Source organism: Pongo abelii, chromosome 12 (genome assembly GCF_028885655.2).
Source record: "Pongo abelii isolate AG06213 chromosome 12, NHGRI_mPonAbe1-v2.0_pri, whole genome shotgun sequence".
In the NCBI taxonomy this organism is placed as follows: domain Eukaryota; kingdom Metazoa; phylum Chordata; class Mammalia; order Primates; family Hominidae; genus Pongo; species Pongo abelii.
Window position 1 is genome coordinate 30626000 of NC_071997.2, and position 19528 is coordinate 30645527.

General features: G+C 44.1%; 1 protein-coding gene across 6 annotated transcripts in view; it reads right to left on the bottom strand.

The window, feature by feature from the left end:
* Nucleotides 1–10612, bottom strand: part of RNF149 (ring finger protein 149) — a 37208-nt gene extending 26596 nt beyond the window's left edge. For 3 of the 6 annotated variants that reach the window (XR_008522094.2, XR_010136169.1, XM_063713386.1), the window contains exon 1: nucleotides 9898–10484. Coding sequence is in view for 3 of the 6 variants with exons in the window: in XM_063713386.1 (XP_063569456.1) it covers nucleotides 9898–10357 (460 nt within the window). In the remaining 3 variants the exon portion in view is untranslated. Of the gene's footprint in view, nucleotides 1–9707 lie in introns of all 6 variants that reach the window. The other 3 variants (XR_010136170.1, XM_002811702.6, XM_054547425.2) reach the window with 3 other exon arrangements.
* Nucleotides 10613–19528: the final 8916 nt, after the last annotated feature.

Below are 19528 nucleotides of genomic sequence, written 5' to 3' on the forward strand. Positions count from 1 at the left end.
CTGGCAAAGATCAAAAAGTCTGATACACTATACTGGCAAAAATAGGCACGAATGAGCACTCTCGCACACTGCTGGACCAGGGGGTGAATAAATTACTACACTCTTCTACGAAAGGCAACGGCATTCAAAAAATTCTGAAAGTCCATGTCTCTTTGGCCCAGCAATTCTGTGCCCAGGAACTTAATTGAACAGATGTAACCAATGAGGTATCTATAAAGATTTATTGCTGGCCGGGCACGGTGGCTCACACCTGTAATCCCAACACTTTGGGGGGCCAAGGAGGATGGATCAGAAGTTTGAGACCAGCTTGGCCATCATGGCAAAACCCTGTCCCTACTTAAAAGAAATACAAAAATTAGCTGGGTGTGGTGGTGCATGTCTGTAGTCCCAGCTACTAGGGAGGCTGAGGCAGGAGGATCACCTGAGCTTAGGAGACAGAGGTTGCAGTGAGCCGAGATCATGCCACTGCACTCCAGCCTGGGCAACAGAGCAAGATGCTGTCTCAAAAATAATAATAATAAAAATAAATAAATAAAAAAGATTTATTGCCAATGTTTTTCCCTAAGTTTTTGCTATCACAATCTAAACGTTCATCGAAAGGAAAAAAGCTATATAAATTACAGTAAGTGTATGAAGGCTGAAGTAGCAGCTCTGTAAGTACTGACAGTACTCAAGATAAAAAACACACAACATGTAAACTGTGTGGACAGCATGCAGTCCTTAAAAACAAACAAACAAACAAAAAAACCCAAAAAACAAAAAACAACGAAAACCCAAAGACCTATATGCTCCCATCAACACATACTACCCTCTGGAAGGCTACCCCAGAGACTGGAGACCATGACTGTTTCTGGGGAGAGGCGCTTCGGGATGCAGGACAGGGTGGGGAGTCTTATTTGCACAGTAAGAATTCTGTACCATGTGCACATATTAGCTATTCAAAAAATAACTTTTAGGCATGGTAGCTCACGCCTATAATCCCAGCACTTTGTGAGGCCAAGGTAGGTGGATCACTTGAGGTTAGGAATTTGATATCAGCCTGGCCAACATGGTGAAACCCCATTTCTACTAATATTACACACGCAAAAAATTAGCTGGGCATGGTAGCTCATGCCTGTAATCCCGGCTACGCTGGAGGCTGAGGCAGAAGAATTGCTTGAACCCAGAGTCGGAGGTTGCAGTGAGCCAAAATCGCGCCACTGCACTCCAGTCTGGGCAACAGGGCGAGACTCTGTCTCAAAACAAAACAAAAAATAACTTGAAAGGTTATATAAAGAATGTTCCCTGACATTACACTAAAACCACACTCTAACACTATTTTATTGTGGAGAGAAATTTCATCTGCAGCAAATCCACTGTAGATCTCAAGCTTTGGGATTTAGTTACTGAAACACCAGAAGGGCACCCTTCTAAGGTAGCCCCTGTGTGGAGGCTGATCCTATCATCTGATGACCTGCCTGTCTAAAAGGGTCCCTTGGCAAGAAATGTAGTTTCTGAGGCACCCACACAACCAACCATGTCATCACAAGCGGACACAACAAAGGAGGAAGGCATTTTCTGCCATCAGGAAAATAAACATCTAGTAGTTAAGAAGGATGTATATAGAAAGAATTATGATGGTTATATCTGATATAACTATATGGCACTTTGCAAGCTAAAAGTCTTTTTTGTAAACTTGCTTTTGTGGAAAATTTCAAGCACATACAAAGTAGAAAGAATAGTACAACGAACTCTCATGTTCCCATCTCAGTTAAAAGCTTTTACAAAGAAAACTAAACTATGCTATGATGACAGTTGAATCAATTTCTGGTACTGATACCACGTTCTTTGTGTGGTAATGGGGAAGAACATGTTCACATTTATATCTCACTTGAAGCAGGAAAAGGCCACACTATCATTCTACAGCTGAGTGTTAAGAAATCCTAGGGAGTTGCTCAATGTCACACACCACCTGAAAAAGCCAGTTCTAAAGTCTGAAGACCCAGCTCCAAGGTAGCGTCCCTTCCCCACCCCCCTTCATAGGATCACAGGCTTCACAGCCAGACAGACCTGGGTGCAAAAATCACTGTTATCCACTGCCTGGGAGGTTGGACAAATCCATGGTCACTGAGAATGCTTCTGCAGCTACAAAATGGGAATGAGAATGACTCTATTTTGGACTACCACTTTTTCAATAAGAAAAAGCAGAGTAACAAAGAGCTACAGAAGTAAGGAGACAATTTTGCTTGGGGTGGAGGGAAATCTCCCCAGGCACACTGGAGTCACATCTCAAAGAAGACAAAAAAAGTTTACAAAGCAAAGGAAGAGGGTTTCTAGACTGTAGACCACAACAAAATATATTTGGGATGGTGACCAGCCCAGTTTGGCTGGTGACTAAGATACATGCAAAGGTACCTTGTTGAATAAATGAACAGATGAGTGGGAGACAGAAGATTAACTGAGATTTAAAAGGTTCTTTAACACCTACAATCTCAAGGCTGGGGGTGGGGGAAGTGATACTGCCGCAACAAGTATCAGGAAACCCTGCGCAGAAAACACTTGCAATATCAATCTGAAATTTCTCACCTAGGAAATTCATCTTAGTTTGCTGAGTTAAAATAAATTACTATTTTTTAAAAACTTCCTAGCATTAGCTGGGTGCAGTGGGTCATGCCTGTAATCCCAGCACTTTGGGAGGCCAAAGCAGGTGGATCACTTGACCCTAGGGAGTTTGACACCAGTCTGGGCAATATGGCAAAACCCTGTCTCTATTAAAGCAAACCAAAAAAACCTACCTAGCATGAGTTCTAAACAGTTTGCTATATTATAATCATAGCAGCAAGATTGCTTCTAGGAATTATTTTAAATTAACAAAACCCAGAACGAAGACTCTTTATACCCTGAGATTTGCTTTTCCAGAACATTTCAGGGGATGAACCGGAGGCAGGGCAGTTGGGTAAAAACATGCTAGTTCAGGGGTCAGTGTGTGCACAACCGCAAGGGGTGCCAGGCACGGGCACCTTGTGGGCCCTACTCTTGCCTCTGATGCATCGCCGCCTCTCTGGCCAACACTAAGGAGCTAAGCTGCTCAAGTTATTGTGCACGACCCTTCCTTAACTGGCACATGAGACCAAATCACAGCTTATTTCCAAACTAAATGGCTGGATTTCTTCACAGAAACTCAAAAGACTTGGGATGACAGAGAAAAAGCCCTTAGAGGTTATCTCTTCCTTCCTTAGGCCTTAACGTTGTTACCAATATTGCTTGACTAAAAAATGTCACCTTGCACGATTATAGGTCACTGCAGCCTTGACCTCCCAGGCTCAGGCGAACCTCCCATCTCAGCCTCTCTAATAGCTGGGACTGTGCCACCACACCCAGCTAATTTTTCTTTTTATATTTTTTGTAGAGACGGGGTTTCACTATGTTGCCCAGGCTAGCCTTAAGCAATCCGCCTGCCTCATCCTCCCAAAGTGCTAGGATTACAGGTATGCATCACGACGTCCCACCTCAAAGATAGTATTTTCAACAAACCAAATTACCCGTAACATAATTTAACATTCTTCTGCACCAAAAAGTAAAGTTGTGTTTACTTCTGGTTTTTTTGTTTGTTTGTTTTGTGTTTGTTTTCAAATTTCTGCATTCCTCTTATCACCTTGTCAAAATAATAATAAAGGAAAAAAGTTCTGACTTGGTCAACAGCTTTAAAATTCTTCTGGATGACATGAGTCTAGTGTACTATTTCTCCTCCCAAGACAACTATTTAAAGTAGATTTCAACATTCTCTTGAAGGAGATGGCAGTTACTGAAATATTTAAAGTAGTGGATCAGATATCTGTTCTAGAAAACTAATTTAGGCAGCAAGAAATCATTTTAAAGTTCCAGAAAGAGAATACTATAAACTTTCAGGTCTTCTTTTCCCCAATAGCTAACTGCAACACTCTCTCTACTTTTTTTCCCCTCCTCTCTGGAGAATTTCTGGTCAAATCTTTAAGGTTCAGCATAAGCTCAACTTAAGGCTTTTCAGCACCATCTGCCTCTTAGATACCTCTTTTTGCACACCTACTATAATTTATTTATAGGCCTCCCTCACTAGACAAGTGTTACCTGATCTTATTTATTAATTTTTGTAGCCCTAGCGTCAAGCAGTGATGGCCCATAAACAGGCTTCTACGTGAATGAATCAATCTGAAAAACTGGCTCATCTTTTAGTGCTATAGTTAAAATGACTCAATAAGGAGAATTCCCAATAAAGAGATTCCCTAGCAGGTGAATTTGGTGAATTCATCAATATGAATGTAAATATCATGGAAATCTGAAGCCATTATACAAAACAAACGTTTTTATGGTTGGTTAGGGTGAGTTAGGAGGACCCCAACTAAGTGCAATTCTCTTTTTGGCATTCAATTTTAAATTATGTTTTAGACAATTTGTCTCGCTCAAAAATATTTTGTATTTTTGAATATAATACTATATTCAATGTTAATGTAACTTGACAATGTTAAGAACTCTTTTGTAATTTTCCCAAATGCATTGCTTTATCTCAGACCTTCTGCCACTCAGAATGTCCTATAGCCCACTCACCTCTACCGCACACAACACACCTTTCCCATCGACTTTAACTTGTCCTTCAAAACTCAACCTTGGCCAGGTGTGGTGGCTCACACCTGCAATCCCAGAACTCTGGGAGGCTGGGGCAGAAGGACAGCTTGAGTCCAGGAATTCGGAAGCAGCCGGGCAACACAGGGAGACCCTATCTCTACAAAACATTTAAAAAATTAGCCAGATGTGGCAGCATGCACCTGTAGTCCCAGCTACACAGAAAGCTAAGGTGGGAGGATTGCTTGATCCCTAAAGGGCAAAGCTACAGTGAGCTATGATTGTGCCACTGCACTCCAGCCTGGGCAACAGACTGAGACACTTGTCTCTTAAAAAAAAAAAACAAAAACAAAACCCCAAAACCAACCAAAAAAACCTCAACCTTTCTGGCAAGTGTCCTAGCTAATCCCACCCTCTGTGAGGCTATGAAGTGCCATTTCTGTCTTCCTATAGCACCAAAATACATTTTATTTTATTTTTGAGAGAGAGTCTTGCTCTGTCGCCCAGGCTGTAGTGCAGTGGTACAATCTCAGCTCACTGCAACCTCTGCCTCCCAGGTTCAAACTATTCTCATGCCTCAGCCTCCCAAGTAGCTGAGACTACAGACACTTGCCTCGACACTGGCAAAATTTTTTTTTTTTTTTTGTATTTTTAGTAGAGACGGGGTTTTTGCCATGTTGGCCAGGCCGGTCCCGAACTCCTGACCTCAGGTGATCCACCCACCTCAGCCTACCAAAGTGCTGGGATTACAGGTGTGAGCTACTGCGCCCAACCCCAAAATACATCTTAAATTCAAATCTAAATTTTTTGATCATTTGTGAGAGTGTAGCATTACATAGCATCAAGAATTTATTATCCATTCATAAAAGACTATTTAACCTGCTCTGCAAATACAAACTGCACACCCCTCTCAACATCTGAACTCTCTAGAGGTCAGGGATTTTTTTTTTTAATTTTATTTTTATACCTCTAATCAATAGGAGGGATTTCTTATACCTTTGTAACCTCCCCTGCCACCCAATTCTGGCAGATTCACAAATATAGCTCCAAGCCTTGCCAGTACTTGGCACTCAGTAAATAACTGTTAAAAAATGAAAGTGCCATTCTTAAAAGACCACACTAAGATTTCAGTTAAAGGATCAGCCTATTTGTTAACAAACATATGTATGTTAATTTAAGGCCAATATCCTGTAAAAGCTTTTGTTGTAGTGCTTTGATGTTTACTAATTTCCACCTACCTTGGTCAAGCTTACTTTGATACCTTTGCAATACCTGCCTTAAATCCCTTTCCTTAGCTGGGTGTGGTGGCTTATACTCCCAGCACTGTGGGAGGCCAAGACAGGCAGATCACTTGAGCTGAGGAGTTCGGGAACAGCCTGACCAACATGTCAAAACCCCATCTTTACAAAAAATACAAAAATTAGCCAGACATGGTGGCGTGCGCTTGTAGTCCCAGCTACTTGGGAGGCTGAGGTGAGAGGATCACTTGAGTCCAGGATGCAGAGGTTGCAATGAGCCAAGATCATGCCACTGCACTCCAGCCTGGGTGACAGAGCAAGACCTTGCCTCAAAAAAAAAAAAAACTTTCCTTTATGTTTCCTAAGCACCTGTGCATACTGGAATTATATGAGGTCCAAACCATATTGTCTGGAAAGTTCTGTGTATCACTCCTACTAGACCTCTCAAGGCCTTCACCTCTCAAGGGCAGGCCTGTGTCCTATGCATTTCTATCCCTCAGGAGGTATAATACTTAACCCAAAGTGGCTGCTGAATATATGTCTGCTAAAGTAAACAGAATTGACTTTGGGCAACAGCAACAGTCCTTACAGTTGTTTGGACAAAAAAATTCAAGTCACACTTTTTTTAGAGCCACAATAAAATACTGATTTAAATCCTAAAAGCATCTTGTACTGGATTCTAGTAGAGACGAGTAATAGGTTTCAGAAAAACTGGAGAAATTCTCCGAAGGCTTGGGAAGAGACTACTAGTATTTTTTTTTTTTTTTTTTTTTTTTTTTTTTTTTTTTTTTTTTTTTTTTTTTTTTTGAGACAGGATCTCACTCTGTCACCCAGGCTAGAGTACAGCGGCGCAATATCGGCTTACTGCAACCTCTGCCTTCCGGGTTCAAGCAATTCTCCTGCCTCAGCCTCCTGAGTAACTGGGACTACAGGCGCCCGCCACGCCTGGCTAATTTTTGCATTTTTAATAGAGACAGGGTTTCACCATGTTGGCCAGGCTGGTCTCGATTTCTTGACCTCATGATCCACCAGCCTCCGCCTCCCGATGTGCTGGGATTACAGGCATGAGCCAATGCACTCAGCCTAGTATTCAATTTTACAGGCAGGCCACCTCTACCTATTTCATAGAAAACCAGTGTTACATAGAACAGTGAGAACCACTGAATCAGTGATCTTTCCTGGTTCTAGTCACACTCTGACTAAATACAGAAACCTAAGTCTGAGCTGTCTTCCAGGCTGTCTGTACACAGCCACCTTGTGAATTAATTCCTTTCTCAAAAAGTTATACCCAATGTGGCCACATTCTGTAAGGGTCTTTTCATTTCTGCAGTCACGACTATAGTACTGGCCCTTATATTTCTACTTAGACTAGCCCCACAGTCTAAGTAGATTCTGTTTCCAGCTTTTGCTCTGTTTAATCCATGTGTCACACTGCTAGCAAACTAATTTCCCTTAAATCAGTGCTTCAAAATGTTGGATAATTTTGTCAGCCTCTCCCCCACTCTCTAAACATTTGGCAATATCTGGAGACATCTTTGATTGTCAGAAGTGGAATTTAGTGGGTGGAGGCCAGGGATGCAGCTAAGATATCCTAAATGCACAGGGCAACCCCCGCCCCAACACACACAAAGACATACATGGGGTGAGGGGGGTAGGAACAGGGAGGGAGAGGGAGAGGAGGGGGAGAGGGAGAGAGAACAAAGAATTATCTGGCCCTAGATTACTAGATTACTGTGTTGTCTCTGGCTAATCCTTTAAACTCCTTGAGCATCAGTTTCCTCATCTGTATGTACTCCGTGGTCAAACACCTACCTTAAAGGCTGTTGGGAAGAGTGAGTCACTCTATGCAGAACACTGAGCTGTGTGAGCTGTGTCTGCAGACTGGACACTTCACACATCTTTAAATTGTTTCGTTGGCCTTTTCTCTCAAACAGAATTATTCTCTCACTAAAAAGGCTAGAATGGACACCGATAATGGGAAGAGAAGCTCCCAAGAAGTGGATTTCTCATGAACATCATGGTTGTTTTTCTGGCCCTGGATAAATTACACGTCAATAACATAAGCAGGCAAGGTTGCTGAACCATGGTTACAAGTGCTATTAGCCCGAATAGGTGTTTCTTAATGCTATTATCAAAAAATGCAGTAAGTAGAGTTGGAAAACTGCAGGCTGATGAACCTGCTATTTGAAAAAGAGTCTACATTAAGATGGGTGTATAAGAACCCAACATCAGAGAATCATGGCACACTAACCTCTTTTCTTTGACAGAACTACTAAAGCAGGGAACACTGTTGATAATATATATGTGAAGTGCTATGTCAAATCTGACAGGACCTTTCATGACATTCTTGTGGAAAAGCAGCCTGGGTACCGTGACAATTAAATAGATTTGTAATCACTGGAATAACCGCACCAAACGTAGTGCCTAGCCCAGTGACACCACATGGACATCTGCTCTCATTCCCACGCCCTCCTTTCTGCTGCAACTGAGGAATTGTCCTTGGACCGCCTGTGACCAAGCCTCCAGTGTTCTGGACTCAGCCTTCTTGCCTTCTGGAAGACTCTAGCAGATCACTCCCACCCAATTTCAAACACACCCTACCAACTCTGTCCCGCCATCCCGTACTCCCACAGTTTCTGCCCATTCCCCTTCATCTCCCTCAGTCTTCAATCTTCTTGAGTTGTCCTAACAGTCCTTAATTCTTCTCAACAGTCTCTCAACCGACTACCTTTCCCATCACTTCATAAAATAGGCAAATCCAAGGTTATTTTTCTGTCCTCACTTTACTGTTAGGACCTGAACTTGCATTCAGGAAGCCAAAACAGAGCAAAAAACAGAAGTATAAGAAAAAGAATGTCTGACTTAGTAGCAGTGGAAACTGAAAACAAAAACCAAAACTAACCACATTCAGCTGAGAATGAGTCAACTAGTTGTGTGATGCATAAAGTGATGTTATCTTACATAACAGAGTATGCTCACTCTCTGTGTACTGGTCGTTATTTTACCCGGAACTTAGTTTCAAGGATATTTTGCAAAATAAGACTTAAACTATGACTACTGCCTGAAGATACAACCTGCTGCCCTAGGGAATGGTATGTGTAGGAAGGGTTGCCTGGCAAATAGCAAGGTCTTTTTTGTCTTTTTTCCTTGAGGTCTTGCTCTGTCACCCAGGCTGGAGTGCAGTGGCACAATCACAGCTCACTACAGTCTCCACCTCCTGGGCTCAAGTGATTCTCCCATCTCAGCTCCTCAGTGCCTGGGACTGTATACAGGTGGGCGCCACCACGCCCACACGATTTTTAAAAATTTTTGTAGAGATGGGGTCTATGTTGGCCAGGCTGGTCTCACACTTCTGGCCTCAAGCGATCCTCCCACCTCGGCCTCCCAAAGTGCTGGGATTACAGGTGTGAGCCACTGTGCCCGGCCCCAAGATCTTTTCTTGAATGAATACACTAATTTTAATATTTTGATCGTAACTCAAGCCTCAGTGAATCTGACTGGCAGTACAGCCAGTGTTACAACCCTAAATTTAGCAAGTTAGAAAGCACAGGTCAAGGCTCACCGACTCAGTCAGATGCAGGTTTTCTGACTCAGAGTTTAGAATATTCAGACATGATTCAAGAAAGTGAAGAAACCAGAGTGCCAACGAGCCATCACTTTATGTCGGTGAAGGGACAACCGATCGTGGGGCGTGCTGGGGGAAGAGTTTGGATTCCTACTCACCCCTCGGACTTTGGGAAGCGGTGAATGGAAAAGGGGCCCATGATTAGGAATCAAGAGATTTCTCCACCTGTTAGAACCACAAGCCTCCTTCTGTGGATTTTAACGTCTTTAGTACTCCCTTCACCTCATCGATCAAAGGCGAAGATCACATCTTGTCTGCAGACTTACCTCCCTCCCAACAGCGCTCGGGGAGCCGCACCGAGCAAACGAGGGCTTCCCTGAAAGTTCCAACGGCCAGAGGCCTGAGAGTCGTGCCAGGCCCGCTTCGCGGCCTGCGGTTCAGGGCCAACCCTGAAGACCCCAGCCTCGGCTGCCGCGCAGAAGTCCCCCTCCCGTCCTCGCGCCCCGGCCTGCTCACCCGCGTGAGACATGGGCAAGGTGATGTTCCCGTAGCGCTCCTCATTGTAGAGGACGACGGCCGAGGCGTTCCTCCGCGCCGCCACCAGCACCTTGTCCTTGAAGGTGCAGCCCCCGCGAGCCACCAGGGCGACCCAGGGCGCGGCCCCTCGGCCGCCGGGCTCGGGCACGAAGAAGCGCGTGTCGGGCGCGCAGCCCTCGAGGTCTCCGCCGGGCGCCCACGGGACGCCCACCAGGCCATGCGCGCCCTCCTTGGGCGAGCTGTCGCCGAAGCGGCCACTCTCCGAGACGCTCCACACCGTCAGGTTGGTCTGCGGGTCCACGTACTCGATGTTTACCACGGCCGAGAACCACTCGAGAGCCCGGCCCCGGGCCCCGGGCACGCACAGGGCCAGGGCGAGCAACGCCAGAGCCAGCACGCCGTGAGCCCCGACGCCGGCTTCGCGCCGCCGCCACGCCATGGCAGCACCGCTGAGCTGACTAGGGGGAGTCAGGGTCACGCGCGAGTACGGTGCAGTCGAAGAGCAGAGAGAAGCGGACACCCACCGCCGCCCAGGAAGACTGAGGCGGGGTCGGGGCCGCTGCGCACGCGCACCTGGCGGAGCGGACGAAGGGCGTGATCGGCCCTGGCTCCGCCCCCGCCCGCCCGGCCGCGCTGTGCGCAGGCGTAAGCTCCGCGGAGCCTCGGACCGCGATCCGTCCCGAGGTCTCAGGCGCCTGTGGGCCGAGGCAGGGCGCGCAGCCTGTATACCACAGCTTGCGCCAGGGCGGACCCCTTGGCCAGGGGCCAAGTTTGCGCAATAGGACGTCTAGCACCCCCAAAGTGAGGGGAAGTAACTCCAGAGAAACGGGAAGCTTCCCTGAAAGCAGGCGTGGGACCGCAGTTCTGTAAAATCGCTGAACAGATGTTTGTGGAGAGTTTATTGTGCAAGGCACATGGCAGAGGCCTTGTCTAAGTCGTTTCAAAGTTAATTAGCCAAGCCTGGTGGCACCCAACTAGAGTTCCCACTCGGGAGGCCGAGGTGGGAGGATCACCTGAGCCCCGGAGGTCGAGGCTGCAGTGAGCCGAGATCACCACTCCACTAAGCGAAACCCTGTCAATTAAGAAAAAAAAAAAATCCAAATACATTTTGTAAAAAAAAAAAAAAAAAATCCAAAGCTATGCACACATTATCCAACTACCTTTTGCTACTAATATTATGATGCTAATTGATTCCTTACAGCTTAAGTATATTTACAACAGCCCTTTTTGTTATAGTATTTTATGCATAATCTGTCATTTTGAAATAATCAGGCATAAGCATACAACGTAAGTGCTCATTTAAGTAGTCTGATGCCTACTACTGATGACATACAATGTAAGTGCTCATTTAGGCATCAGACTACCTAAATGAGCACTTACGTTTTATGTCAATAAAAAAGGGAAAAGGATTTATTGTTTGGACATCAATACCCAGTGATACAGAATCCATATAAAACTACTATTGAGTACAAAACCTACTGTTTTCAGAAAGGAGGTTCAGAACATTGATTTCTGATAGACTCATCTTCCTGCGTTAAGGGTCTATAACTGTGGGAAGTAGGTTGTTACTGCCCGCATCACGTGTTTTTTGTTTTGACGGAGTCTCGCTCTGTCGCCCAGGCTGGAGTGCAGTGGCATGATCTTGGCTCACTGCAACTTCTGCCTCCCAGGTTCAAGCGATTGTCCTGCCTCAAGCTCCGGAGTAGCTGGGATTACAGGCGTGCACCACTCAGCTAATTTTTGTATTTTTAGTAGACACAGGGTTTCGCCACGTTGGCCAGGCTGGTCTTGAACTCCTGACCACAGCCTCCCAAAGTGCTGGGATTACAGGTGTGAGGCTGTGCGACGGGCCTGCACCACATGTTTTTTGTTGGGCCTTAAACCCTCTCCATTTCCTCCTTGTTGCTGTCTCTGTGCTCCAAAATGCAGTCTGACCCACAACCCGTAAATTTTCCATGAAGTTGGATCTCCTCTCCTTTCCCATCAGGAAACTGAATTTTAAAAGGCCCAAAGGGCCTCAGGCTTAAATTATGGTGGTCTATGCAGGCTGAGAACGGGTTTTAGGAACACCTCCACCACCACCCTTTATGCTCCAGCAAAACAAATACTGTAGTTCCCAAAAACGTGTCCTTGCAGTTTCATGTTAGGTCTTGCAAATTCATTTACTTCTTTCTCCAATGACCTACTCCTGGCTCTTGTCCCAGCAAACACTAAGTTAGTCTTCAAGTGTTAACTCAAAAGCTATTTTTCTGGTGAAGCCCGCCTTGGGTAACTGGGCAAACTTGGGTGCTCCTCCAGTTTTCCATGTTGCTTGTGTATATTATGTTTGTACATTCATGCTGTACCAGCAATACTGCTTTCCAAGTTTTGGGCCTTCTTTTAATGTTGTGAACTTTGCAAGGGCTGGGATTGTGTCCTCGGTCTTTTCATGAGCCTACCTCAACTAGCACAGTGGTGTATGTGAAATTGATAATTTCTGTAATAGGCAGGTTTTTTTTTTTTTTTTTTTTACTGTGCCAGAGTTCAGTACTCAGGATTGGTTACAGGCTTGTTGAGCAAAGTCAGGCAGGCTAATAGGAACAGACCTTGCAGCTGTTGAGCTCTTAAGTTCAGCACAGTTTCTTGGTCTTTATTTTTTTGTTACTAGCTCCAGGCTTCAGTTGGTTTTCCCTGATCCAAAGTTGCCATCACTACCTCAAACCTCCAGGACCTTCTTTCCCTACACTGGCTGCCAGGGGCCACCCAATCTCGTTAATTTCCCTTCCGTATTGCCCCAGAAGAAAAACTAACAAGCCTTACCCCTCACTATTTGGTTGGGGGAGGGAGAGAAAGGGGGTGAGAGTTGTCATTATCATTTCTTTTAATCATTTTATTGTAGAAACTTTCAGATATTTTCAAAAGTAGAGAGAACAGTATAATGAAACGTTATGCACTTGTAACTTAGATTCAACAATGATCTGTAACCATAATAGGTCTATTGCCTGAAACACATGGTGAGTCAATACACTGATACACCAGATTGCAGCAGAGAGAGGTTTAATTGTAGAGCTGCTGAACAAGGAGATGGGAGAAACCTCAAATCCATCTCCCAGAGGAGTTTGGGACTAGGGTTCTTAAGAGTTTTGGAGTGGGCTAAAGTGTGGAGATCATTGATTGGTTGAAGAGTGCAGGGTAAAATCATGGGATAGGGAGCTGAAGAAATTGTATTCTCATGATGATTCTGTTCCTCTGTGGGGGTCTTCAGATTGGTTGGCATCATCTGTTTTACTGGAATTAGGAATCTCAAAAACATCATACACAATTCTTAAAAGCCTTCTGACGCTAACGTTAGAAGTCCTATCAATAGGAAGAATGGGTCTACAAACAGTCAGTGTCTACTGCCACATGACTTGTGGTTACAAGGAAGTGGGTCAAAGTGCAGCCTGATTACTGCTTACCTATAACTGTATTTCTATCCAGAATTCTTGTTAACCCTGTGAAGATGGCTTCAGATCAACTCATGGCTAATTTGATTTCAAGTATATACCTGGCCACTTCCTGTCTCCTCCAATGGATTGCTTTGAAGGTGTGAAATTAAATAATTCAAACTTAAAGCTGTTGGAAATTGAAAGTATTCCGAGCCTTGAGAGGGATGTCGCTGTGCAACCTGAGTCACGTGGCATGCAGCTGCAACTTCTGCCTTTTTTCCTGTAAGTAATTGGAAAGGCCAAGCAGCACCAAAGATAGGACCCCCACAGATTTTTACTCCTCTTCACAGAGTAGTAAAGTAAATTAATAAATAAATCCTCCTTGGAATGTAGCAATCAAATATTTGTAGTTCTCAACTATAACATATGCACTGGTCTGATATGGAAAATATTGTAATCCTGCTAAAACTTCTCTGTCTCTACCTATACAAGTAAAACCTTAACTTTCCTACTTTGGAACACTGACCCTGCTCATTTGGACTCTGTGTTTCTGGATGGCCATCCTCAAGCTTTGCACTTGAATTATAGAATTTTCTATAATTAACTATATGTTCTGAACCTCATGAGTTAAGGTTGACAAAGGAAATCCAAGATATTATATCATTTTATTTGTAAACATTTTAATGTATACCTTTAAAGCATAGGGACTCTGTAAAAACATGAAAGCACAATATTATTATCACATTAAAAAATGTGACCACAGTTCTTTAATATCATTGAATATCCAGTCAGCACACAAATTTCCCCTGATTGTCTCCTGAATGTTATTTTACATTTAGTTTGTTTGGATCAAATTTCACACATTGCATTTGGCTGAAATGTCTCTCAAGTTTCCTTTATTTATAGGTTTTTTTCTTTTCAGTTTTTAAAGGAAGAAATTTGATGATTTGTCCTGTATAATTTCCCACATTCTGTATTTGGCTCATTACATCCTGATGCTGAACACAGTATTACCTATGAGTATGAACGAGGGTTTCCTTCATAATACACAAAAACAGCCTCCAATAAAGAAGCACTTTAGAGGGCAAGGCTGATAGAGAATGGCACGTGTCATTCACAACCTCCAAATGAAGAATTTTGTGTTCATCAAAATGGCTTGTTGTCTTATTTATTGACCTTTTAATACACGTAGTGGGGAAGATTCTCAGTCTACAGTCTCAGATGTACAAGAATTCTCCAGTTCTGTATTCTTTTGGGTGGTGGTATATTTTGTTGTTGTTTCCACTGTGTTGCCCAGGCTGGACTGCAGTGGCTATTCACAGGTGCAATCACAGTGCACTACAGCCTCAAATTCCTGGGCTCAAGCAATCCTCCTGTCCCAGCCTCCCAAGTAGCTGGGACTACAAGCCATCATGCCCACCTTGTTTTTAATAAAAATAAATTGATCTGTGGGATACATCCTACGATGGGTGTCTCAGTCAGTATAGGGGTCCCTCAAATGGTAGTAGCCCCCATGGGGTCCAGAGGCCAGGGCTGGGGGTTTCGGCACGGGCTTCTGGTTAGCAGCCCCAGTTAACACATTGCCACTCCCACTGTCTATGCACTGTTTCACGGCCTGTTGTGGGTGGCATGGAGCAGGAAAAGGCTTTGCTGGGCCGGGATCCTGAGTGCCACCTCACCTGAAATTGTAACACCCCCTCAGGTGCAACCCTGGAGCCTCACGTGTACAGGGGGCTTACTCCCTCTCTTCTTTCTTCTCTCCAAAGGTGAGCGCACCCCTCCACCTCTGGAATCCCTCCTCTAACCTGATGGTTTTCACACTTTAATGTGCATACTCATGGCCTGAAGAACTTGTTAAAACCTCACCCCCAGAGATTCTGCTTCCAGAGGTCCGGTGGGCCCATGTGTTCCCACTGCTAATGAGCTCACAGGCCCCTTAGAGGAGTCTCCTTTCTATAATACTGTCTGTGCCCTCTTCAGAGGGTAGAAGAGCCTTAGAACCGCTTTTGTCGTCCACTCTGCACACCTTCCTGGGTCAGAGGAACATCAAACCTGGCACCTGCTCGAACTGGTTGTGGGATGATATGGGAATAGAGGGGAGAACAAACAAATTAGTATTTCAAAATAAATATCACTAATTGGAAATTAGGTTCTACTAATAAAACATCACTTATCTGATTTATATGTAGACTGTATACATACTGGCATTTTGTTGAAATTGGGAAGAAATAAGTTTCTAAAGAGGCTTAAAACCCATTTTCCTTGACAGGGGGCCTTCATGATGACAGGGACCGTGGCTTTTAGATTTGTCTACCCAGATAAGCAGAGTGTTGAATGAATGATAACTTATTGAAATATTAAAACACACATATTCACCTTCATAGAACTCACCTGTGTATGAAAAAAGACTTGGTATTATGTAATTGCTAATAGTGGTCATTTTGGATATTGATACTGCTCTGAGTGAAAATTTTTCTGAATTTAGTTTTATTTTATTATAAATTTAAAAAATTGGCCAGACATGGTGGCTTACACCTGGAATTCCAACACTTCAGGAGGTTGAAGGAGGAGAATCACGTGAGGTCAGGAGTTTGAAACCAGCCTGGGCAACACAAGAAAACCCCATCTCTACAAAAAAAAATTTTTTTTTTTTTTTGAGTCGGAGTCTCGCTCTGTCACCAAGCCGGAGTGCAGTGGTGGATCTTGGCCCACTGCAACCTCTGCCTCCAGGGTTCAAGCGATTCTCCTGCCTCAGCCTCCCAAGTAGCTGGGACTACAGGCGTGTGCCACCAAACCCAGCTAATTTTTGTATTTTTAGTAGAGACAGGGTTTCACCATGTTGCCAGGATGGTCTTGATCTCTTGACCTCGTGATCCACCTGCCTCAGCCTCCCAAAGTGCTGGAATTACAGGCGTGAGCCACCATGCCTGGCCTAAAAATATTTTTAAAAATTAGCTAGGTGTTGTGCTGTGTGCCTGTAGCCCCAGTTACTTAGGAGGTGAGGCAGGACAATTGCTTGAGCCCAGTAGGTGAAGGCTGCAGCAAGCTATGGTCATGCTGCTGTACTCCAGTCTGGGTGACAAAGCAAGACCCTGTCTCTAAAAAAGTTAAAACACAAATTATTTTCTGTATTTCAGACATTTTCTTTAATGCACTTACATGATTTTATTGCTGATAAAATAAATATTACAATCCTGGCCAGGCACGATGGCTCACGCCTGTAATCCCAGCACTTTGGGAGGCCAAGGCAGGCGGATCATTTGAGGTCAGGAGTTTGAGACCAGCCTGGCCAACATGGTGAAACCCCGTATCTATTAAATATATAAAAATTACCTGGGTGTGATGGCATACACCTGTAATCCCAGCTACTCAGGAGGCTGAGGTAGGAGAATTGCCTGACCTGGGAGTTAGAGGTTGCGGTGAGCCCAGGTCATGCCACTGCACACTCTAGCCTGGGGGACAGAGTGAGACTCCATCTCAAAAAAAATTACAATCCTAAGGAAAACCTGGAAAGGTCTACAAAATCTTTGTTCTGTTTGGGGTAGTAGGTGTATACTCAGGGAGGGTTATAGGGTAAGGGACACTTGGAGGTACAAAGAATGGATATTTTCTAAGCTATTTTGGAGAGTGTGTGAAAGGCACCAGGCATGTGACCTCCCAGATGGATTGGCAGAGAGGCCCCAAAGTAGACTTCTACCAGCTTATATTCAAACCAGAAAATCTAGGGGTAGCTCCTGAGAAGCAGGAGTCTCCCCAGGCTCATCTAGGTCTCCAGTGGCCTAGATGAGTATGGCCAGGCTCTAATATGGGTCAGGAGTGCCTGCAGTCCTCTCAACTTTTTAATCTCTGTTTGAAATGAGTACTAATGGAAGAGCCTGTAAATATGGTATGAAAGCACCTAAGGGGGTAATTTGATAATGTTGGTCATTAGGCCATAAACTGGAACATTACCAAACATCCTTTCCAGGGGTTAAATGAAACTATAATCAGACCCAGGCCTGGGCACCCCTTTACACAGTAGCCTGTTTTTTGTTTATTTGTTTACATCTTTAGTTTTCTGAACACTACCAGCATGAAAAAAATGAAGAAAACCAGATTCCATTGTCCACCAGTTCTCTATGATGAATTTTTCAGGAAGAAAATGTCTGCAGCCATTCCTGGGCATTCCTGCAAGTCTGTGATGCCAATTCCAGCATCTTCCAGTGGATGCGTCAAGTAGTCTGTGATAGACTAGGTCTTTGCAGTCCAAGAGACCTACAAGATAAGCCACATATATAATTTAGAATGTTTGAATAGCCACATTAAAAAAAGAACAGAGGAGGAAAAAAGGCAGCAGAAACGTCTGCAGACTTAAATGTCCCTGTCTGACAGCTTTGAAGAGAGTAGTGGTTCTCCCAGCACAGAGTTTGAGATCTGAGAATGGACAGACTGCCTCCTCAAGTGGGTCCCTGACCCCCGAGTAGCCTAACTGGGAGGCACCTCCTAGTAGGGGCCAACTGACACCTCATACGGCCAGGTGCCCCTCTGAAAAGAAGCTTCCAGAGGAAGGATCAGGCAGCAACATTTGCCATTCTGTAATATTTGCTATTCTGCAGCCTCCATTGGTGATACCCAGGGAAACAGGGTCTGGAGTGCACCTCCAACAAACTCCAACAGACCTGCAGCTGAGGGTCCTGACTGTTAGAAGGAAAACTAACCAACAGAAAGGACATCCACACCAAAACCCCATCTGTACGTCACCATCATCAAACACCAAAGGTAGATAAAAGCACAAAGATGACGAGAAACCAGAGCAGAAAAGATGAAAATTCTAAAAGTCAGAGTGCCTCTTCTCCTCCAAAGGAACGCAGCTCCTTGCCAGCAACAGAACAAAACTGGACGGAGAATAACTTTGATGAGTTGAGAGAAGAAGGCTTCAGACGATCAGTAATAACAAGCTTCTCCAAGCTAAAGGAGGATGTTCAAACCCATTGCAAAGAAGCTAAAAACCTTGAGAAAAGATTAGATGAATGGCTAACTAGAATAAACAGCATAGAGAAGACCTTAAATGACCTGATGGAGCTGAAAACCATGGCAGGAGAACTATGTGATGCATGCACAAGCTTCAGTAGCCGATTCAACTAAGTGGAAGAAAGGGTATCAGTGATTGAAGATCAAATGAATGAAATGAAGCAAGAAGAGAAGTTTAGAGAAAAAAGAGTAAAAAGAAATGAACAAAGCCTCCAAGAAATATGGGACTATGTGAAAAGAGTGAATCTACATCTGATTGGTATACCTGAAAGTGATGGGGAGAATGGAACCAAGTTGGAAAACACTCTGCAGGATATTATCCAGGAGAATTTCCCCAACCTACCAAGGCAGGCCAACATTCAAATTCAGGAAATACAGAGAATGCCACAAAGATACTCCTTGAGAAGAGCAACTCTAAGACACGTAATTGTCAGATTCACCAAAGTTGAAATGAAGGAAAAAATGTTAAGGGCAGCCAGAGAGAAAGGTTGGGTTACCCACAAAGGGAAGCCCATTAGACTAACAGCGGATCTCTCGGCAGAAACCCTACAAGCCAATAGAGAGTGGGGGCCAGTATTCAACATTCTTAAAGAAAAGATTTTTCAACCCAGAATTTCATATCCAGCCAAACTAAGCTTCATAAGTGAAGGAGGAATAAAATCCTTTCCAGACAAGCAAATGCTGAGAGATTTTTGTCACCACAAGACCTGCCTTACAAGAGCTCCTGAAGGAGGCACTAAACATGGAAAGGAACAACTGGTACCAGCCACTGCAAAAACATGCCAAATTGTAAAGACCATCGATGCTAGGAAGAAACTGCATCAACTAACGAGCAAAATAACCAGCTAACATCATAATGACAGGATCAAATTCACACATAACAATATTAACCTTAAATGTAAATGGGCTAAATATTCCAATTAAAATACACAAACTGGCAAATTGGATAAAGAGTCAAGACCTATCAGTGTGCTGTATTCAGGAGACCCATCTCATGTGCAGAGACACACGTAGGCTCAAAATAAAGGGATGGAGGAAGATCTACCAAGCAAACGGAAAACAAAAAAAAGCAGGGGCTGCAATCCTAGTCTCTGATAAAACAGACTTTAAACCAACAAAGATCAAAAGAGACAAAGAAAGCCATTACATAATGGTAAAGGGATCAATTCAACATGAAGAGCTAACTATCCTAA